Source organism: Ptiloglossa arizonensis, chromosome 2 (genome assembly GCF_051014685.1).
Source record: "Ptiloglossa arizonensis isolate GNS036 chromosome 2, iyPtiAriz1_principal, whole genome shotgun sequence".
NCBI lineage: Eukaryota > Metazoa > Arthropoda > Insecta > Hymenoptera > Colletidae > Ptiloglossa > Ptiloglossa arizonensis.
The window spans coordinates 1,519,197-1,541,754 of record NC_135049.1 but is presented as its reverse complement, the minus strand read 5'-3'; the positions used below and the strand labels follow the sequence as shown (position 1 = coordinate 1,541,754).

The 22,558-nt window shown below is 30.0% G+C and overlaps 1 protein-coding gene across 1 annotated transcript in view; it reads right to left on the bottom strand.

The window, feature by feature from the left end:
• LOC143143407 (uncharacterized) overlaps positions 1-22,558 on the bottom strand; it is a 64,271-nt gene that overhangs the window by 5,173 nt on the left and 36,540 nt on the right. Inside the window, exon 4 of the mRNA XM_076304589.1 lies at positions 19,505-19,765. Coding sequence (XP_076160704.1) covers positions 19,505-19,765 — 261 coding nt within the window. The remainder of the gene's footprint in view (positions 1-19,504; positions 19,766-22,558) is intronic.

Below are 22,558 nucleotides of genomic sequence, written 5' to 3'. Positions count from 1 at the left end.
TGAATATATGATACAATGATTCAATCGTTCACAACTCGAAAACTAAGGTGCATAGAATATACTTTTACAAAACATTTTTTACTTATCTTAGTGTGTAAATTTGCATTCTAAAGTATGAATATACAATTCTAAATCGCTGTGTACATGGCAGTCAGTTTAAGTTTTCGAGTTCACAATCAAAACCATGTACTCAATACCGCTTTTCATTTGGTTCACCCGTCATACAAAGTTAGTTATCACTGTTGTCAGCCGCTGCGTCCTGTTTGTAGAAATAATATGCAAGAGGCCACCAGATACACTCAGCTGTGTTTCTGGCTAGCTGTGACCGCGTACATATGAACCAAATGCAATATATCGGTATTATTGTATTAGCAGAACTATTTTGCGAAAATTTTGGAAACTAGAACCAACCGCCATGTACATGCAAAAAAAAGTTGTTCCAAATCTTATCCTCAATGCTATATCCAAAAATGATCGAAATCATTGTGTAGGCCAAGCTTCAAAACAATTACCATTTATACCAATGATGACGAATTTTTGTTTTATTGCGACCGTTCTTCCACAGTCCGCACTCCTTTAGAGTTTACTGGCAAGAGAATCACTCTGTACTAAAAGATGCATTTAATTTTGTACAGAAAATGATACGGAAAGTACTATTCAGGCAATTTTAGTTAAGAAAAGAACAATGATATATACGTATTATAATACATTATAATATATATTATATACAATTTGTCCCTGAATAAATAAGAAATACCTTACGTATAGATTTAACACCTAAAGGCAATGAAAAAGTTTATATAAACATATGTCCTATTTCACCTTGTTTACAAGATTAATTATTAATCATCATCGAAGTAGAAAAAGTTTAAGTAATAAGTGAAATTGTGAAGTTGGTCAACTCTACAATACATCATAAAGCATTACAACATAGAAAACTGAATAGAAAATAAAATCCGGAACTTTGACTACAATAAGTAATGTAGTGTCGTAATTTGAAGATAGCGTAGGTTTAGAAAATGTAGCTTTAAGAGAACATAGTTTTAAGGTTGTGTCTGGAAGAGAGCAATAAAAGAGAAAACATGAAGTCGGCAAGGATCGGAGCCAGGCACAACGAAAAGGCGGTTGACAACGGGCGCCCCGTCGATGCGTTGGCGAAATTTGGCGAGCAACGAGTGAGGGTGCAAGAGAGTGTTTGATGGGAGTGAGGTTAGGGGTTTTTCCTTTTTTGGAGGGAAAAGTAATGTTGAGCCGAGAATCATCAAGCGTTATATCGAGTTGTATCATAGTCACGTTGTTTACTGCTATCTAGCTATCGTCTAAGTATTATTTATTTATAATCATTAATAAATTATTCCACAGCTATTATATCTAGTTACAATCTTACGTTTAAGAAGGTAAACGTAATATTTAAAATAGATCCCTATTTAACATATTATGATTTGGCTTAAAAGTTATTTAATATTTGTAATTAATCATAGACTGAAATTTATGAAATATGAAAAGTATTATTTACAACTACAGTTGTCCCTCAAAGTACGCGGTAGTTTGAGAAATTGACTTACCACATAATTTTAAAAGTGGATATCCATTTGTTGGATAACCGAGATATGTGGATATCCACATATCAGTGTATACGGGCAAGCGTTACCCTGGACGTACAATAATTATACACTCTTACTTCACATTGTATCACTGAACGATACGCAGATGTGCAGCAAACCGATATCCACCTTAAGCAGGTATTCTTGTTTAGAATTATAAAAAGAAATTGATTTATTTTTATTGCTTTCCTTTAAATTATATATCATCAAAAATATATCTGCAAAAGGATTTGTTTCAATTCGTAATATTTACGAAATTACAGCTGTTTAAATAGTACAACTGACAGTTGTAGCGGACTGATAAAGAAAACTTTAAACACGTTTTCTCAAAACCTCATTTCTTGAACTGATGTGCGCGGTATTCCAAGTTGTACTTCATCAATTAACTTCAAATTTGCACAGAACCTTCAGCAGACGTGCCGTTATATTTTTTAAACATGTTGTAGGCTCAGAAAAACAAAAGAAACGATATTTATACTTCAAAGTGTCGCCATTTCTTTCATTAGTAAGATTTTTCATTTCTGATGATTCACGCTATAGTCATATTCATACGAAATAAGATGTCATTTTAATTATTTGTTTCAAATTGAAGGAACGTTCGGAATCTTGTACACCAGTAAAACACTTTTCTTTACAATCCTTCTTTAACCAAACATAGTTCATGTAATTTTTATCATTTATGATTTAAAAAAATAATTTCGAATCATTATTACCATAGCCATAGGCGCATGAGAAGTTAATTGAAGTCCTATAAGCTAAAACGGCATAAGAAAAAAGGGAATCGTCCATTCTTATTATTCTACGTAGACACATTGTCACAATTAGCTAAATTGCCGCTTGATGAGAAATGTAAGTGAATCAAAACATGACAGAGTGAGATGCAAAATGTATCGGAGATGCGTTTGCTAACTCTACTTCTACAGGTGCCCAACTTAGTCAATAATGACAATGTATCTGTTCCAGTATGCAACAATCATGTCACAAATAATGCGAGTGGATGATTCTCCTTTTCCATGTGCCGTTTTAGCTTGTCTGACCCTGGCAAACTTCTCTTACACCTACAGCACATACATAGTTATATACTGTTGACTGGAAACGTTAACGGTATATTATTAAGGATATGTGTATATTATATTTTATTCTTGAAATGAAATGTGTAAGTTAGAGAAAAGAAAGTGTTATTCGGGAAATTATAGGTAAGGACGGGAAGTATACAATATATACAATATAGACGCACACGCGAGCGCGCGCATGTATGTATGCATGTATATATATATATATATTTTTTATTATGTATTGTGTACCACTTACAGTTATAATTTTCGTGTAACGCACTTCTTTATGCATTTCTTTAAAATTCTAGAATACCAATCCTTCCTTCACTGTTTGTTTTAATTTTACTGCTCAAGTAATAAAGGGGTCAATATCAAAAGAAAGTTACAAGTAGTCTTAAGTAACAAGAACCTTTCAGATTTTCTAATGTTGATTTATTTCCTGGCACTGTTTCTTTCATGTCGAAAAAATAGCACACTTTGAGGAACAACTGAAATCTAATATTTATCAATGTTGCGTCAATATTTTTCTTTTAATTCTATGCTTGAAAATTGGTAATTAAAACATTTTTTTATTCGTATAGTATTTTCTTGTTGTATGTTTGTCTGTTGACATGGTATATGAGCGGGATAACTCTTACTTTCATTTTGTCGTGGTATATTGGTTGGGGTATGTAAAATTGTATGTTAAACTGCTTAATACGATTTAACGAGCGCTTGCCCAATGGTTACGGATTAATTTTAATATGAACAAATCTAAGTGTATCATTGTTGCTTCTTTAAATTTGTAGTTGCTTTTAAGTTTAGTGTAATTTGACTCGAGTGATAAGTATTTTTTATATAAGCATGCTGTAAGGCATTTTCTCTAAAAATATTATTAATAATATTGTTAATAAATATTTAACAAATTTGTTAAAATTCTTTGAATACTTATGATGTAATGTATTGTTTATGATTGAAAAATGCCTTTCGTGTATGCCTAAATTACAAACAATGTCTTTACGTGGTATTTTACGATGGTGATCGTTGTTGTCATAAAAATAAAACTCTGCACCACGTTTTCGTATGTTGTTATTCGCATTGAAAATGGTAAATATGTATGATTTAAATGGAATTCTTTCACATTTATATATATTGATTTTTAATTTCTACGTGTGGAAATAAATGTGAATTTTACCGAAGGTGTTTCGTAACTTACAAGGGAAAATTTCCAACTTGAAAATTCAAACAATTTTAAAACATTGAGGGTATGTAGGGCATATATAAATATGTATTACGCAATTTTTTTTTACTGTCCGATTCATTTCAAGGAGTAGAAATTGACCCTCAAATATTCGGCTGTTTTTGATTTTCTTGTTGTAATGTGAAAATATACGAGATAGAAAAGAAGTTTTGAGACTAAAGTTATTTCTTAAAACTGTCCCCATCATGTGATAAATGATAGATAAAAATATCGACTTTTTAATGATTTTTATTTAATTGTTTAAAAATATTGATAAATCATTGGTCACATGATAGATATAGTCTTAAGAAAACTTTAGTCCGAAAACTTCTTTTTTATCTGGTATAATTTCAAAGTTACAACAAGAAAATCAAAAATAGCAAAATATTTGAGAGTCAATCTTTACCACTTAAACGGGCAAGGCATTTTAAAATTTTGAAAAATCAATTTTATTTTTTGTTGTAAACAGTAGTTTGAATTCTTGAAATAAGGTATAAAAAATCCCAGCCTTTAAAACAATTTATTTTTGGATATAAACAATATGAGCCCAGCTCACATACCTTCTGTGTACCGTAAAGCATCGGACCGGAAAGTTGGTGCAGTTACCAAGTGGTGAAGGCTAAGAATGATATGCAAAATTATTATCACAAACCAACATTGCATATAAATGTGCTAAAGGCTATTTACCTATTTACGAGGCTCGTAAAAGTCTATTACGTCTATTTACGAGGAATTGAGCACTGGCCAATTATTAGAACGCTATAGGGGTGATTTCACCAAAAAATTTATTTAGTGCCATTACAACTATCAAGATTACTGTTAATATTGTCGCTAATATTTTCATCCGAGGCTTTCTTAGTGTTCTACTAGTTATGCACTGCATGGATACATAAATAGGATTGACAGTTGCTGCACTATGCAACACGTTTGACAAAGGAAGAATTGAAACAACCAATAGACGAGACGAAACGAGACGAAACGAGACGAAACAACCAAAAGGACGAAAGAGGGTCGAATTCCTCGTAGATTCAGTTGATCTGCTTGGGAAAGGGCTGTACTTAAAGCAGAGGGTCATATGTACGAAGCAGAAATAGCTGATTAATGATAAGTGGAGGATACATATGAAAAATAACGTTGCAAAACTTTAAACGCATTTTTCTTGAAACTAGATTTTTAGAAATGGCGTGCAGATCATCTCGAAATTTAATCAACCGATTCGTATGAAATTTGGACGTATCTTTAGTGTAACATTTATTAGGCATTGATAATCGAGTTTTTTTTTAAACGTTAACAGTTTCGAAAAATATAAACAAAAATTGAAATCGATCATTTCGAATACTGTATACTTTTAAACTTTTTTTGATTTTTGTTTTGCAGCTAATACTTTTTGCAAACTTGTTTTGCAGCTAATACTTTTTGCAAACTTGTTTTGCAGTTAATACTTTTTGCAAACTTGTTTTGCAGTCGCCAATACTCTTTGGCTGGAAGCATGCACACCGATAGGCAATTTAAAAAAAATTTATGTAAAAAGATGCCGTCGAAAAGTTAAATAAGAGCTCTTCTTTTTAATGTTGTTTTTTCTACTTTATAATATGCTAACATAAACCACAAAATCTTATATTAATAAAATATGTACACTTTTTGTGTCGTTCCTCCAAAGTACTAGTAATTTTTAGACTTGTCAAACTGTACTGCCCTCTTAAAGTGAATTTGGGTAGCAACAAAAATTGCGTAATACATATTTATATATGTCCCACATACCTCTAAAGTTTCAGAATTGTTTGAATGTCCGAGTCAGGGGTCATTCCTTGTCAGTCTGTAGTTTTTTGAAGTTTGTTGTGTCTAAAGTATATTAAAATATCGTATGTGAATGCTATTATTGATATTACATTGTTGTTATTCAGGTCGTATATTTGTAGTGAATATCTCATAAGTATATTAAATAATACTGGAAAATTGACGGTGATTTGTTGTAGTCCATTTTCCATCTTGAAACATCTGGTGGAAGTGATTTCGCCATCTGCAACATAACATTTTTTTTCGTGTAGCGTGGACCAGTTCATTTTAACGAGGTGGCTAAGAAATTCTTTCTTTAAAAGTTTAAAGAGTAATCCATCCAACTGAATCTTTATATTTGGTACCAAACTGGATCTCTTGGAGTATGTTTTTAGAATTACAAAAAGTGTTAACGGAATTATTTACCATTGCCTTAAATATCTTTTTGTTGTTTAAAAGAAGGTTCATGGTTCAATAGCTTGAGGGATCACCTTTTTCCCCCTTTTTTTAATCATTACTAATTCGGAAGTATACAACGTTTGAACAATTATTAAAAGAAATGAAATATTGATATGCACACTGCAAAGGTAAATTTTTGAATTCGGTGTTAATAATGCTGGTAGAGCTTGAAGATTTCTCATTGTTTAAACGTTTGAATGTGGTTTTTAATACATCGTACGCTATGAATATATTGGCCAAAATTGATCTGGATCTAGATTGTGAGCGATGTTGGCGTTCGTGAAGCGATATGCTGTCTTGTCGTCAAGACTATTTTGTTTAATTTCTTGATGCAATTTACAATATTTTTTGTTTAACGATACAGGCTGATTCTCTCCTCAGTTCATTGAAAGACAATGTCGACGCTTAAATATCCGAAGGATGCTGTTGGCATGTGAGATGTACCGCAGATATAGATTCTTGTTATAAAAATAAGAAAAAGAGTTCATATAAACATATAACCGATATGGCTTTATTTTCAAGTTATAGCTGATTTTATATTGCAATAATCCTATCCCTGTATAAGATACAAACAACATAAATATTGACTAAACGATATCATGAATTTAAACGAATTTGTAGTGCTTGGTATTGTGCTATGAATTTCTGGTAAATGTGTAACCAATTTTCTGGCCATTCTCTCTCTGGATCCAAATCCAGTCAATTTTTACCGACATATGAAGATATTTAAAATTAATAATCTAAAGAACTCCAGTTTATTCGAATACATTCGATAATTGATGATACGATGTATACATGTCATATGTATTCTGTATTGACGCTGGTGGTGATCATTTCAAACAGTATTTCTAAAGGTAGGTAGATGAACGATTATTGCAATATAAAATAAACTGAAACTTGAAAACAAAGCCATATCTGGTATTCGTTTATATAAACTTTTCTTTATATTTTTATGTCTAAAATCCATTCCTGTTGTATTTCCCACATGCCAACAAACATCTTGTATAGTGATAAAGTGCTTTATCGAAGGATTATCGTTTGAGTGTTTATGCGGTGACACTCTTTTTGAGTCCACAGGCGAGAGAATCACCCTATATTTGAGAGTTATGTTTTTCTATGTGTGTGCTTTGCCTGTGAACCATTCAAAGTGAATACCCAAGGTGTTTTGTTCGTCCTATCCGCCGGTGATAATTGCGATGTTGCGCACGTCAGTTTGTAAATTGTAGAGGTTTACGTTTACTTTTTGAAAAATGTCTGTCTTAGGGGTGAGAATTTTGAGTGTTTCGGTAGAATTTTTATTTTCAAGTCAAAATATGCTCCCAATGGATGGAAACAGTTCATTTGACTTGTATTGAAGGATGTAACTGTTTTTTTCACATATTGTTAACCGACTCGTGGAAAGCTTTTTTCACTACGTATGTGATTGCCTTGGGGATTTTTTTTTAGTGTCTTTATTAATACATCGTTTCTTAAATTATAGTTCTCTGTTCTGGATAGATTGTTTAAGACAGTGAGCAATTGATTTTTTATTTACGGATTGTCTTCAGTTTTTAAGTAATGTATTTGTATGTAAGTTATAAGTTATTATTTACGCATGCATAGTGAATTCTACCACTTTTATTAAATTTAAGTTCAATGTATCTGTATGACAGTCATTTTCGTTCGTCGTAAAGTTTCTGTCGATTAGAGTGCCGATATCATCGTTTCTAATTAGAAAAGTTTTGTATTTTGTTCAGTCTGCTTTACTAAAGTTGTATTTTATGATTAAGAATAAATTTACCATTTCAAGGTAATCAAATGTCTATGAATATTTTCATAGTAATTGCTGTATGGTCGCTATTGTATTTAAAATAATCGAATGCTCTGGGGGCAGGTAATTCATGGAATTTGATTTTGATGTTCGCGGGGCAGAGGTCTTATCTAAAATCAATTCAAATATAAAATTCCTTTATGTAGAACATCAGAGGTAACCCGTGAGCTAGGAGATAATAATTATTAGACCTGTAAAATTTTAGTGTCTCAATAAAATCTTTTAATTTTAGAATAAATTCTTTTTTCCGCCTACCAGATACATTTTCGACTATAAAGCATATCTCACAATTGTCCTGTGTTTTAATTTCCATAATAGTTTTTACTCAGTTCGTATTTAACTTTTTTAAGGAAAATCACTATTGTCACAAAAGTATGTTGAAAAATGAATCGCTTGGGCATGCTAGAGTATTGACCGTGATTGGGATAATGTTGTTCTCTCGGTTGAACCTTCGTTTTGACCATAGTCTTATTCGGTATACCTGGTCGTCACTAATTAACAAATTTTTCTAAAGAACATTCAAATACCCAGTAAAAGAGTATGTTTAGTCACTTTCTCAAAATGAAGATTTGAAACTTTATGCATATTTAAGAGAAATGTAAACATAGAAAGGATGATACAAATTTATAAAAGAGCTCTTTTGATATCTACAGACAAGTGGTTTGGAAGATAAAATAGAGATTGGATATTACCGGATAATAATAACTCTGAACACAAAAATTGACTTTGCATCTAATGGAAAATCGAAAAACACATAAAGCATTGAATCATTACCATCACTATATACGAATCCAATAGAGAATAATGAGGATTATACGAAGATGGAGCTTTGCGAAAAATGTGTGTGGAATATTAAACAAATATCTCAACAGATTCGTACAGTAGCGAACAAAAATTTAAGACGATGAATTCTAATGTCGATTATGCTCATAACAATAAAAGACTATCTCTATATTCTGCTTGTTATTACGGCATAATACAGATACATATTTGGGCTATTCGCTCTCAGTGTCACGGTAGTAAAATGTAAATAATACAAAAGTTTCAGTACTTAATTTTATTCAAGACATAAATTTAAGACGATTCGATTAACGGGTCTTTTTTACTAAATTCTTTTTAAAATTTGCTTTATAATTATTCAAATTAGTATCGAATGTGATTTTTATTGTTTTAAGTTCATATACGGTGAAAGTATAGATAAAGCTCGGTATTTGTTACCAAATAAAAAGCAACAAGGTTGTAAGACTGTGGAATGAAAACAAAACATTTGCCGTAATGGCAACTCTTATTAATAAATCCAAAACTACTTGTAAGTAATACAGGCAAATAGATTGTTTTTGTTCAGTGATGGACATCGCCGCTGAAATAAACACAAATCATGAAGTACACAGAAGGTGAAGGGAGAGTTTCAATTAAAAGCACAAAAATCTGTGGAAAAGCCAATGTTAGTGCAAAAAATTAAAGAATGTGACTTTCGTTTACTCAGTCTTACAAACACTAGACGAGGCAAGATTGGCAAAGAATTTTCTCTGACAAATCAAAGTTTAATCGTGTTTTCTTTTTATGGACTACGATACATAGGACGTATAATTGACGAAAATTTAAAGCCACAGAGTGTTTTGCCTTTGAAACATGGCGGTGGAAACGTAATGGAATGGACCTGTTTCTCTCGCTATGATCCTAATTCGATATATCGTTTTAACGGAAATATTAGCTGATTTAAATCCGATTGAAAACTTGTGGAGTATAGTAAAAACAGATATGTAATATTACAAATCAAAAAATTTGAATGATTTTTACATTGTAATAGAAACCAGTTGGAGCAGCATTCCTATAAATAGGTGTAAAAAAATTAATAGACTCGATGCCAAAAAGACGTTTTGAGGTTATAAAAAATAATGGACATTAGACAAAATACTAAATTAAAGTACAAACATGATGTATTGTTCATAAAACTTTATTTTTTTTTGCATAATCTTAAACTTTGCCTACGAAAGTACAATACTGATTTGTTTTTCTTTGTTTGTTGTATTTAATTCATTATGGAGCAAAGTATTAATTTTTTGTTAGATATGTACATATATAATTAATCAATTGCTATTAAAACAACTAAATATAATTATGTTTATCTTATAGATAAGGTAATTTCTTTATTTGGACATTTTCATCTTAAATTTTTCTCCAGTATGGTATATTATAAAATCTTTACTTCAGAAATATGCAGTTCAGTCACCTGACAGCATGCATTCGTGTTATAAGGCAATTTTGGATAACAGGATGATTGTATCAGCTAATAGCATAAAGGTGTAATAGTACTAGTTAAAAAGAACGTGTACAATAATTTTAATGCAAGTGCAACAAATAGTTATTCAATAATGCTAGTTACATTCTTATTAGACATACTATTCAATGCCTCATAGGGGACATCACTTAAGTGCAACTAGCCAATTTTAATGAAACTTACATGTAATATAGCTCTTAAAAAAATATTTAGCGCATATTTTTTTTATCTGCTATGGTACATACCTAGGGGATGAAATCAGCCCTCAAAGTTGGGAGAGAAAAAACATTTTTCTCAATATCTCGAAAAATGATGAGACCTAAAAAAAAGGTGTTTAAACAAAAATTGTGTACTTTTGAATAATGAATTTAATTTTCCAAACAGTTTTGCAAAATATCAATTTGTTTAAACAGTATCTTAAAAAATGGTCACTTTCTATACGATGAATTGAAATGCTATCATATCAAATTTGAAAATTTTTTTTACAATTTATTGTTCATATTTTTACAAATTTGCCAATATAAAGTATAAACCAATATGAAAAATGCGTATATTTAAAAATTTTTGTTTGCTTCTGTCAATAAAAGTATATAATGAAATCAGTTTCCATACGGAACGTGAACTTTTCAGGTGTACGCGAACAGTTGAAAAATATGATATGATGAATAGCTGTTCATATTACGGCCACATAGCGTTAATTAGTCCTCGACTGTTGAAACTTGTCACTACAAATAGAAACAGTCCGCGGCATTGCTTTGCATTCAAAAGATAGGGAATACTTTTATAATTGCGTGACCGAAATCGTACTGAAAAATTACAACTATTTGAAAACTTTCTATAACTATTGTTAAATATTTCTTATGTTTGTTTTGTTATTATTATTTTAATGACTGGATAAAATCGACGGTACGTTTAAAAAATTTGTAAAATTATATATAGTTTTAGAATACGGAAGAATTTTACTCGAAAGATTTCCGATTTAATTATAATTTAAAATTTATATATTATTTTACATTTCAGAAACTCCATAATTAAACTGCAGTTACTGATACATACTAAACTTAATCTTACTGTTAATATAACCGTAATGGAATTAAGCATATTTAAACAAATTTTTGTATCTGAAAGAAGAAAGTTCATTATGTATCAATAACTGCAGTTTAATTATACTTAAGTGATGACCCATGTAAGCCACTTTTGATTTTTAGAATTCAACACATTCTCTATATATTCTATACACATTCTACAATATATGCAATTTGAGTGTTTATTGACAGTTTTATGACTTTCTAAATTTCTTTAACAAGGAAGATCGCGTAATGTGAGTTTTGGATTTGTGCTCTTGTATATATGTTGTGGGATCTTGATAATTTCAATACAAATTTCATTAAAACTACCGTGCTGTAAATAATATATGGATTTACGAGCTTTACGAAATTAAGATTTCTTTCTTTTTCTCGTATGTCTGCGTCTCTCTCTGCGCTGTTTCCGGTTATGAAGTGCTTTACCGTTGGCTTGAAGTTCCGTAGTAGGAATGTAGAGAAGTGGAAAGGGTACACCAACTCTCACGTCTATATTCAATTCTAGTTCGTTATTCGTCGCGGGAGTTACAGACACATATAGACTGTCTAACGAAGAAGGTAGCAAGATAGAGAGAGATAATGAGAAACACGCGACAGGTAGAGCCCCATTGACGCAGATGCAACATATTACTATTATACAATAGATATAACTAATATAATCATTAGTTATACAATACAATAGTTATATCAATTTTTGCTAGTTTTTTACAATATGCTAGGAAAGAATTGGTTATATAATTACCAGTAGAAGTAAATAAAATTCTTTTCAGGAACAAAAATAATTTAACAAAAATTTAATTTAGAAATAAGATAAATAGAAATGAATGTTCATTCATTTCGAAGGAAGTAATATACAGTGTCTGACATAACGACATAACTGTCACCACGATTTTTCAGGTACTTCCAATAGTCTGGTGAAAAAATATTTCAGACAAAAGTTAATCAACTACACATTTAGACATAACAATTTTTCTTGGTAAGTATTATAATAGTTTTCATGTGTTGATGTACGGACAAAATGTATTCATTGCTTTCTTATAAAAATATATACTTTTCTTTAAGAAAAAACTTACTTCTCTTATTTTTATTATTCTGTTCGCCTTGTACTTCTTATACGACGTAAGAGTAATGTTAAATTTTAATACCTTTGGAACATTGCTATCTTGACAAACATGGCATATTTTTTTTCTGGAATATAATCCGAGTTAAGTTGGATTGTATGATGCAAAATATTTGATTCCATTAAGGAAATTTAATTATATTTCAAAATCATCTTTATGACTCCACGTATAGAAAAACTGTTAATATTACATAATATTCGTTTTTGTATTAAATAACTCTTATGAAATAAAACAGACGTTTTATGCATTAAATATAAGCATAAACGAAATATTGATAGCTTATAGTCTCCAAGCTTTATGTTTATATGCTTATTGAAATAGAGACGCAATTGAAATCTATTTCTCTTACAATGGCAGAGTGCGTGGCTAAAGTTCAAAACGTACGGTTCAGGTGGGGATGGGCGGTCCGATCCCTCTTTGCTCCTGTGTCGTCCCGCGAGACTTCAAGTCAGCGAAAGGAAATATACTACTGTATACGAGAGTGGACCTTATTTTTCGATAATCGAATTTTTTTTGGACGCCTTAAAATTGCCATTTTATGAAAAAATAATTGATGTAAAGTTTCATATAAATCAACTTACAGGAATTGGTATCATGTCAAATTTGAAAATTTGTTTATACCTCATTTTTTTAATTCTAGTATAAATTTCTATATAGTTTTGTATATTATAGAATTCGTTTTTTTAAACTTTAAAGAATGTTAAAAAAAATTATATGACTGCATTAAAAAAAAAATTATAACCTTAATATTTTAGAAATCGACCTTAAGAGTAAAATTCATTATTAGCATTACATTTGTTTTGTGAAACAGTACAACTTTTGCTGAAACCATTTTTTCATATATTCATAAATAACGTATACATGTAGATATTTGTGTCTAAACGGTTTATATAATATATCATAAAATACATAAAATCATTAAAAAAGCAAATCTAAAACAATAAAGGAATATCTAGTTAGGTAGAAGATGAAAACATTTTTCTTTAAAATATGCTTCTAATAAATTCTATTGAATATTAGTTACTTATCTTTCATTAAAGAATGTGTTGTTACTCTAGGAAATTGTTTCATGTTTTCCGAAATTATTTGTAATATAGACTGTTTTTCTTCCTAATTTCTTGATAATAATTGGTTGTACTCTTCCATAAATTTAATCATGATAACACCACGTTCCGTAGTATCATTGACAACTATTCATGGCCGAGTAATGTTCAATTCATATTTGTATTCATCGTTACTTTCTCATATTGTTTTTTAAATATGAAAAGTATATGGTTAAGTATTGAAAATATTGATTTAACTTTTAGAAAACGAAATGTTTCAGTTCTTTATTAATATAATTTTGTACATCTTAAGGAGAAACTTTCAGTTTTTTACAAGAATCATTTGTGACTTCGTTATTCATCTTGTGGTGGAATTTTGAATTTTGAATCTAGAGCTCCAAATAAATTTTGGTGAGGGACATACAAATGTCTAATTCCATTTCCTTCTCTAGAGTTGAAATAAAATTGTCCTTTAAATAAATGCATTTTTAAACAGTACAAAGCTTTCACCATCCATCGAGTGTGATGAAGAGCTCCTTATTCGTTTTTGGAGCTCGAAAGTTTATATTTGTAATTCTTTCGTGGCTCTTGCTTATTGTGTAAAATATTCATTGAAAATTTATTAATTTTTAAGCTATTATAGGTTGAATCGCTTGGCGGGCATATTCATTCTCAATTTCGGAAACAAAATTTAATTTGTTAAGTTTTGGCCAAGTTTCTTGAAATTTGTTGTAGAGTGAAGTATTAGGACTCGAACATTTTGACATTTTTTCATTGAACACAATCTATATGATAATTAAGCATATTAATTAAGAAACTGTAATCTTAACGAAATTATCAGTTATTTCATTACAATTTAGAAATTCCTTCTTCTAATTTAATGTATTCACGTATAAATGGCGTGATATAAAAAAAAAATAATATCTAAATATCTTCATTATTTATAAGTGTATAGAAAAATGCATTCAACGAAAATTGTATTGTTTAATGAAAAATATGTAACATCAAGGTCGAATTTTGAAATTTCAAGGTCTTACCTTTTTTTAAATGTAAGTATATAATTGTTTTTAATATTGTTATACAGCGTAAGAAAACGAATTCAACGATATATAAAATTATATAGGAATTTGTACCAGAATCGAGAAAAACGATGTAAAGAAGTAAACAAATTTTATTTGATAAATAAATAAAAAATTTTTTACAAATTGCAAATTATATGTGACCACACCATGGACACCATTTTTCGTTGTTCGATTTTCATAAAATTTTATATGTATTAGTTTTCCATGCATTTTTTTTTGTAAAAATTTTGTATTCGAATTGAAATTGCGGCAATTGTTTTCTTGCTATTGTTATTATAAACTACTGTGGATGGTATTAAAAGATATATTTATTATTTTGTGGAGGTATTTATTGTTACTTCGTTAAATATTTTCGCCTTTCTCGATATAAGGAGTTGATTACCTTTTGGAAGGTGTACCTATTTACTCGTTGACTTAGATTGGATTTTCCACTTTTTTTCCCGGGAGGCTATGTTCGGACCGCTCTTCCACTTTGTTGGAATGATGCTTCAGCTGGCATTGTTTTTCGATCAAGTATCCACGATGGCTACGAGGAGTGGTGTTGATGACGTCGTTGGTTCTTTTGTCTTTTCAATTGTCTCCGAATTTTCTTTTATTTCTCTTTTTAGTTAGCTATTTGGAGAAACTCTGTATGGTTTTCTTTAGCTTATTAAACATTAAAAATAGTCGAATGAGAATCTGTTGCCGCTATTGTTACGATGTTCATTCGGTGACTTGTTTGTGCATGTTATCTTCATTTTAGGTGTTGGGAATGTATTCTCAGATATTAAGAAACTTTTCCTCCAAACTAATTTCAATACAGGATTTAATCTCTGAACATTATTTTTATTTTTGTATTACTTTTCTCGTAAGAGATAATAAAATGATATCATTTGAGTGCAAAACATTCTTTTGGTACTCTAATATTTTCATAACACTATTATTATATTTCATATACTCAGGATATATCAGCTTGCGAGTTACACTCTGGATCTATTGTTTAATTTGTATACGTTTAAAAAAAGGACCATATAACAATTACTGAATATTTAATGGACATTGAAAGTATAAAGATGCGAGTGTTAGTAATTCTGTTGCTGAAACTACGTTCAACATTTTTTGATATTTTAACCTGCATCATTAATACTATTGGAAATACGGTAGATATTTTAGAACGTAATGTGTATAGTTTTAATTGATTTATTTAGTTTCTTAATTCCCATAATGTTTTGCCGAATGTAAAGACATATAAAATTGCATAAAACTTTCATTTGACAAAAAATCTATAAAAGTTTAATATATCTATAAGTTACACCGATATGTAAAGAGCAATAAAAAGATTGGTTTTTAATTTGTTTCAATATGTACTTACTGTAAAAATATAAATATAATTCCGCAGCAGCTTCAACACAAAATCGGCATTTTTCAGAGTCTTTAGCAAGTTTTATTTTTTTCGAATTTGGATTTTTAATTACAAAATCTGAAAAATTTTTACTATATATGTCACAATAACTAAAATATTGTTAATTTTTTTCAAAATTTGTTATACAACAGAATAAGAGGTATTAGGCAAACACATGATTTTCAGTTTTTCCACTGTAATACTTTTCACATTAAGGTTCGGAGTTGAAATTTGGTACAAATTGTTCTTTTCTTATAAACCATCGCAAGTTATATGTAAATTAGGGATAGTTTAACCGTTGAATTTGGCTATACCCTTTATATTTAACATTAATTTTGCACTTTTGATGTACTTATCAAATCATTTTGTCATACTAAAATACTGTAACGTGGTTACAGTGACGTGGTTTATAATTATTAACTGCAACTGTATGAATTATGAGTCTGATTACAACTCTCTTTTGCTCTCTCTCATTCTCCTTGCTCCCCCATTTCGTTTCTTCTTCTCATTAGTAATAAACAAATAATTAAATGAAAAAATTTAAATAAAGTAATTATTTACTTAGAATGGAATATATTTTTGATAATTCAAGCATTTATTTGCTATAGAATTAGTAAGCATTTTTAAGAATTTTAACGTTTTTAAAAAACCAGATCTTTATCAGATACTAAGAGAAAGTACTATTGTTAGATAGTAAGAGAAAGACAAAGCTTTTGCGTGATATTTACATGCTAGGGATAACTTGTAATGAACCATTGCCGAGGTCCTCGCATGTAAAGCCAGACGAAAATCTTAATATTTTTTAAACGTGCAGGCAAACACACTTTTTCCTTTTTTCGTTAATATTTGAAAAGAAAGGGTGAGACCTTGTTTCTTGAGTGATCACGGGAAAGATTTGAAGTTTCAAATTTTTACAAGGTATTGAAGTGTACGTTTACTTTGTGCCGTCACGGTATTGTTTAACGTTTTCGTTATCTCTTCTTCAAGTTCTGATTATGGATGGGAAAATATTTGAATGTCGCTTATTAAAAACGCATTAAGCAAATATATTTTAATGCAAATAAAAGGAACATTATTTTAAATATTTTCAAAAAGGAATTAGAAATCATTTAAAAAGTATCTGTATGTATCTATATTTATATCGACAACGAGAAATTCCACATATCAGTGAATATATTATTCAGAAAAGTAGCTCCTAAATTCTTAATACCTACATGCAGGATGTCTATTTTATTTGGAGATGCAAAATATCTCAGAAACGACTAAAGATATTTAAAAAAAATATTTTAATGGGATATTTTTTTTATCTAAGGTAATCTTTTAAAAATACGATGCTGTGTTCTTTTATGCAGAGTATTATTATTGTACATATTAATACGAAATCAATATAATTATTTCAGTTAAGAGAAGCGTGAAAAATCGTCGTGAACATAATGACCAGATTACACGACGACTTTCCACGCTTTTATAACCAAAATGACTTTTATAGCATCTCATTGGTTTTGTATTAATTTATACTATAATATTCTAAACAAAAAAAGAATGTTTAGCAAAGAGAGTGTCTTATCAATTTCCATGACTTTTGAATATGTTGTAGAAATTAATATTTTAAACAACTTTTTTTTATACATACGATCACTACTTGATCTTAATTTCCGAAATTTTTGCAAAAAAACTATTACTACTACTAAAATAGATATTATCTACAGTTACGTGTTCGTAACAGCGTATATATAAGCATTGAATCGCCGATTGCCTACAGTTTTTGTAAACATATTGAGACGACCGGCAATGGATGCGTATAACGGGTGTAAAAACACTTATGCATATGTTGTCATGGACACAGCTGTAGGCGACATCTATTGTAGTCGTAACAGTAGTATTTTACGAAAATCTCAGAAACTCAGACCGAGCGGCAGTTACATACATACATACATACATACATACATACATACATACATACATACATACATACATATATATATATATATATATATATATATTATATTGGAATATATATATATATATATATATATATATATATATATATATATTATATTGGAATATATATATATATATATATTGTATCTACATATATATATATATGTAGTACCGGATTTTCAGCGTTCGCTTAGGCCTGCTTCGAGCGTAGGCCTAAACAAGATAACGCGCGCGGTCGGACTTGAGTTAAACTAAACATTTGGCGCCGATCGGTCCGCTATCGGCACGAGTATCCTTTACAGGGGGTCTTGTGCGACGACTGAGTGTGAGAATGCATGAGGATGAAAGGAAATACATGTGATTCGGAGAAAGTGAAGAGTGTTTGGAAAAGACGAACGATTAGGATGGCCGAACGTGACCGAATGTCTGAAGTGAGAGAGACTGAGGATTGGAATGAAAGAGAATGAATGGGAATGACTATATAGAGCGCGAGAAGAACGCAGTATGGGATAATATGATAAAGTATGACGACGAGAGTATATCCGAAGAGTGTGTTGCGGACAGTATGACTGAAAAGACGATAAGAAGAGGCAATTAAAAGACGTACTAAGACGAAAGGCCGGTGTAAGACTTAAGCAACAAAGACGATCAAGACGCGTGCCGAAGGTACAAAGACGGTTAGCTTAGTTTAATACGCGGTCGATCTACCTTAGTAGAAAGCGAAACCCATCACCAACACTACGTTTAATACTTGTATCATTGTAATATATAATATCATTAAATATACTTTAATATACCGCACGAGGACAACAGTTATTTGGGGGCTCGTACGGGGATCAATCACTCAAAGATCTCTTCTCAAGTGATTCGAAGAGAGAAAGAACAACACACACACACACACACACACACACACACACACACACACACACACACACACACACACACACACACACACACACACACACACACACACACACACACACACACACACACACACACACACACACACACACACACATATATATATATATATATATATATATATAAAGAAGAAGCTCTTCCCTTTCTAAATAAATACCAAAAAATATTTATATTGCATTATATCTCCTTCATACAAACAACTTTTATTAAAATATTTTTTTAATATCTTTAGTCATTTCTAACGTATTTCGCATTTCCAAATAAAATAAATATATACCCTGTACGTAGGAATCTGAAAACTATAAAAACTCTGTCTTGCCCCTGCATTTATTTACACGAGCTAGCTTGTCTCGTTGAAGTATCAATAGTTACCACTAAAGGCCAATAAAGAAGTTGATTATCATGAGCGCACTTGTAGTCAAACTGCAAGGAGTTACTAAGGATGTTAACTTCGGTCTCATGTATCGTATTTATTGTTATTTCTGCATATTTATATTTTATATCTTTTTCGGGGAAAATAAGAATCAGGGAGAAAATAATAACGCGGGATGACCAAATTTTTGATCAAAAACGTTAATATTATTTCAAACGTTTTTATTAATTTTATGTCAAATAAGTGCTTGAATGATCAGGAATATAGGCTGGTTTTAAAATTCTTTTAAATATTAAAGTAACTCGTAAAAAATGAATAATTTCTCTGTTTAAGTGTGTCAATTATATTTTGCGTACCTGTATGCGTCCTCATGTGTCGCTTTAGAAGAGATGGTCGATCAAAAGATTTCCCACAGACTTCACACGGTAACAAAACCCTCTCTCCTCTTTTAATTGTCGTCAAAATACTGCATTCCAAGTGATCTCCCGTCAAGGACAATGTGGATGACGACGATTCTTCGGATGTTGATTCGTATTCATCAATATCGTAATACTGACGTGAGATTGCGGATGGTGTATGATGAGAGAGTAGCGCCATGGATAAGTCTAGCGGGGATTCTTAAAATCGAAATTGATATGTTAGATATCGTTTTTTAGTTATTATTAAGGGGATAATCTTTTTTCAGGTAAGAAGAAATGAATTTTATTTTACATTTTGATAAGTATTGTTGTACATATTATAAAATTTTATTATACTCTAGTACTGTTTCATTGAATGTGACCAATAATTGTATAAATATAATTCTAAATAATGAAATGTGAAGTTATAAAAGAAATGATCAATTACGAAAAATGAAATTAAAACATCTCATAATTGTAGGAATTATAAATTGTCTTCATTATATTCTACAAGAAATAGTGGATACATTTTAAAACTAAATCAACCACGTTATACTTTGTAACTAATAAAAAGTACACAGCGCATAGAGTTTATACTGCTCATTTGATCTTAAGATATTTATAAACATATATTTATTATCTAATAAAATGTATCATTAGAATAAATAAGTTCTTGCTTCTTCCTAGTCAAAACTTTAAAGCGACTACAATATGATATTCTACCATATAAAAGAAAAGTGCTATGGTTTTTGTTTATGGTGAAAGCCAAAAATGCGATTCTCTTATTATATATCTTTTATATTATTCTTATAGACACTTGTAATAAAAAAGGTACAAACTAAAGCTGAAAGCGCTAACCATAAGGCTTGGCAAGAATTAATACAAATTGTAATATTTTTACAGAAACTAATATTTTAACTATTATTACAATGAAAACCTTGCGTGAATTTACTTATGTGCATTTACTAGATTGTGTCTACAGAACGTGTAATGGCCATTATCAATCGCTTCAAGGAAGGATTGAAAGGAATATGCATACCTGACCATACAAGACAAATGTACCGTCACATTGTGGGCCAGAATGCGAAAAAGCTGGCCGAAACTCAATTTTCCAGAGCAACGAATTCTATTCAAATGAGTTACAATATTAATGAGCAACACTTCAAAGTATAAGGAATAATCAAAATAAGTAGGAAAAAATGATTATAAAACATAAATCATGGTATTACTATTAATGATTGATTTTTGTTAGTTGAGATGGCTTAAAATAAATACAATGTCACTCTTTTCATATTATGCTTAATTTTCATATTTTGAAACAATTTTTTTAATCGAAAATGGTACTTTTGGAATTAAATAAAGCGTGGATAGTGTTAATATTATTCTTAGGCATGTATATGATCATATGGAGGGTTTGAAATATAAAATTTTGAAAAGAAAAGTTATATCAACTACTTTCCTTTTCCTATAAAAAATAGAATACCAGAGAACACACTGATTTTGCATAAAATGTACTTTTAAATATGTCAACAAAAATACCGGGAAGATCTTGCACATGTTTGCATGAAATAAAAAAATTCTTGTTTTAATATAATAAATAAATCACGACCATTTCGTGATCTTGAAATGGTAAGCTTAATTTTAAAACATTTAAATTTTCCAAATTTTATGAATAAAATGCATAATAATATCTATTTAATTATACACAATAATTTATTTTTTGTGTTTCAGATTTTACTTTCTCATGTATTATTATTCAGATCGCCGGGAAATCTTATATTTATGACAAATCTACTTTTAAAAGATAAGGAACAAAGCAGAGAACAGAAGCTAGCAAAAATAGTTTAAACACATTGCGAAATTATTATGTATATTCATGTATTATTTATTAAAATCCGAAAGTATGTATAAATAAAATTATGATTGTATACGACAAAAATATAATACAATATACAACATATTTATTTTCTAATATAAAAATCTATAAAACGTTTACACATTTGCAACGGTATAACACACCGTTTATTCACACCCTATTTTGCGCGTAGAATTAGTAAATCATGCTTATCAAACAAACTAGATTTTGTTCCGCATTCACTTATTTATGCCAAAAAATAGAGCAAGCAGACAGAATCATATATTGTAAAATGTTGTAATTGTACAACCATACCAACATATACTACCCATTTTCTCATGTGACGTCACTTGATGGGTAAGTGTTCAAAATCAAGTATCGCGTCGTCGCGACTAGGTTAAAGTTGTCTCATTGTTTAAGTGGAGTAGAACATAGTAGTGCAATAATACATATTTGCTTCTCTTCGATCATTATTCATTAAAATGTTATTAATAACTAATTAAATAAATTAAATATGCTCTTTGAAAATGTTCTTACCTAAACTTATAATGTATATAATTAGTTATACTTAATATGCATGGATAAAAGTGAATTTAAAAAAGACTTATATGTAAAATTGACATAGTATGAATAAAACGAGCAATTTTCTGACTATAATCATTTAAAAAATAGATTTTTAACTCGTGACCAACCAAGATTTATTTATTTTTACCCGTATTTGCATCATAAGTGTAGCTTTTTCCGCTTTTACTTTACATTTGAAATAGTGTTAAATGATAATTTGTATTCAAGGACCAAAATTTATATATAGTAGAACAAGTGATACGGGTCAATATAACTCAGCCTTGGTACACGCGTCGCTGCTCACAGGTATACGGTTGGCTATACGAAGGTAAAAACGCAAAATTATTCAAGTCAAGAATTTTTACTAACTTCTACGGTCGGTAAAGTATATGTGAATTCAGGGTCGGTAGTTACCTGCGTGCTAGAATAATTTATCGTCCTTTATCAATGCAAATCGCAAGTAGATATATAACTTAGTTCAACCTATGAGATGTCTTCAAAAACTTCGTGGAAAATGTTAATAAAAATTATTTATTTTAATTTTTGTAAAAAATCTACATTATCGTCCGATTCAACTAGAAGTGACAAGGTTG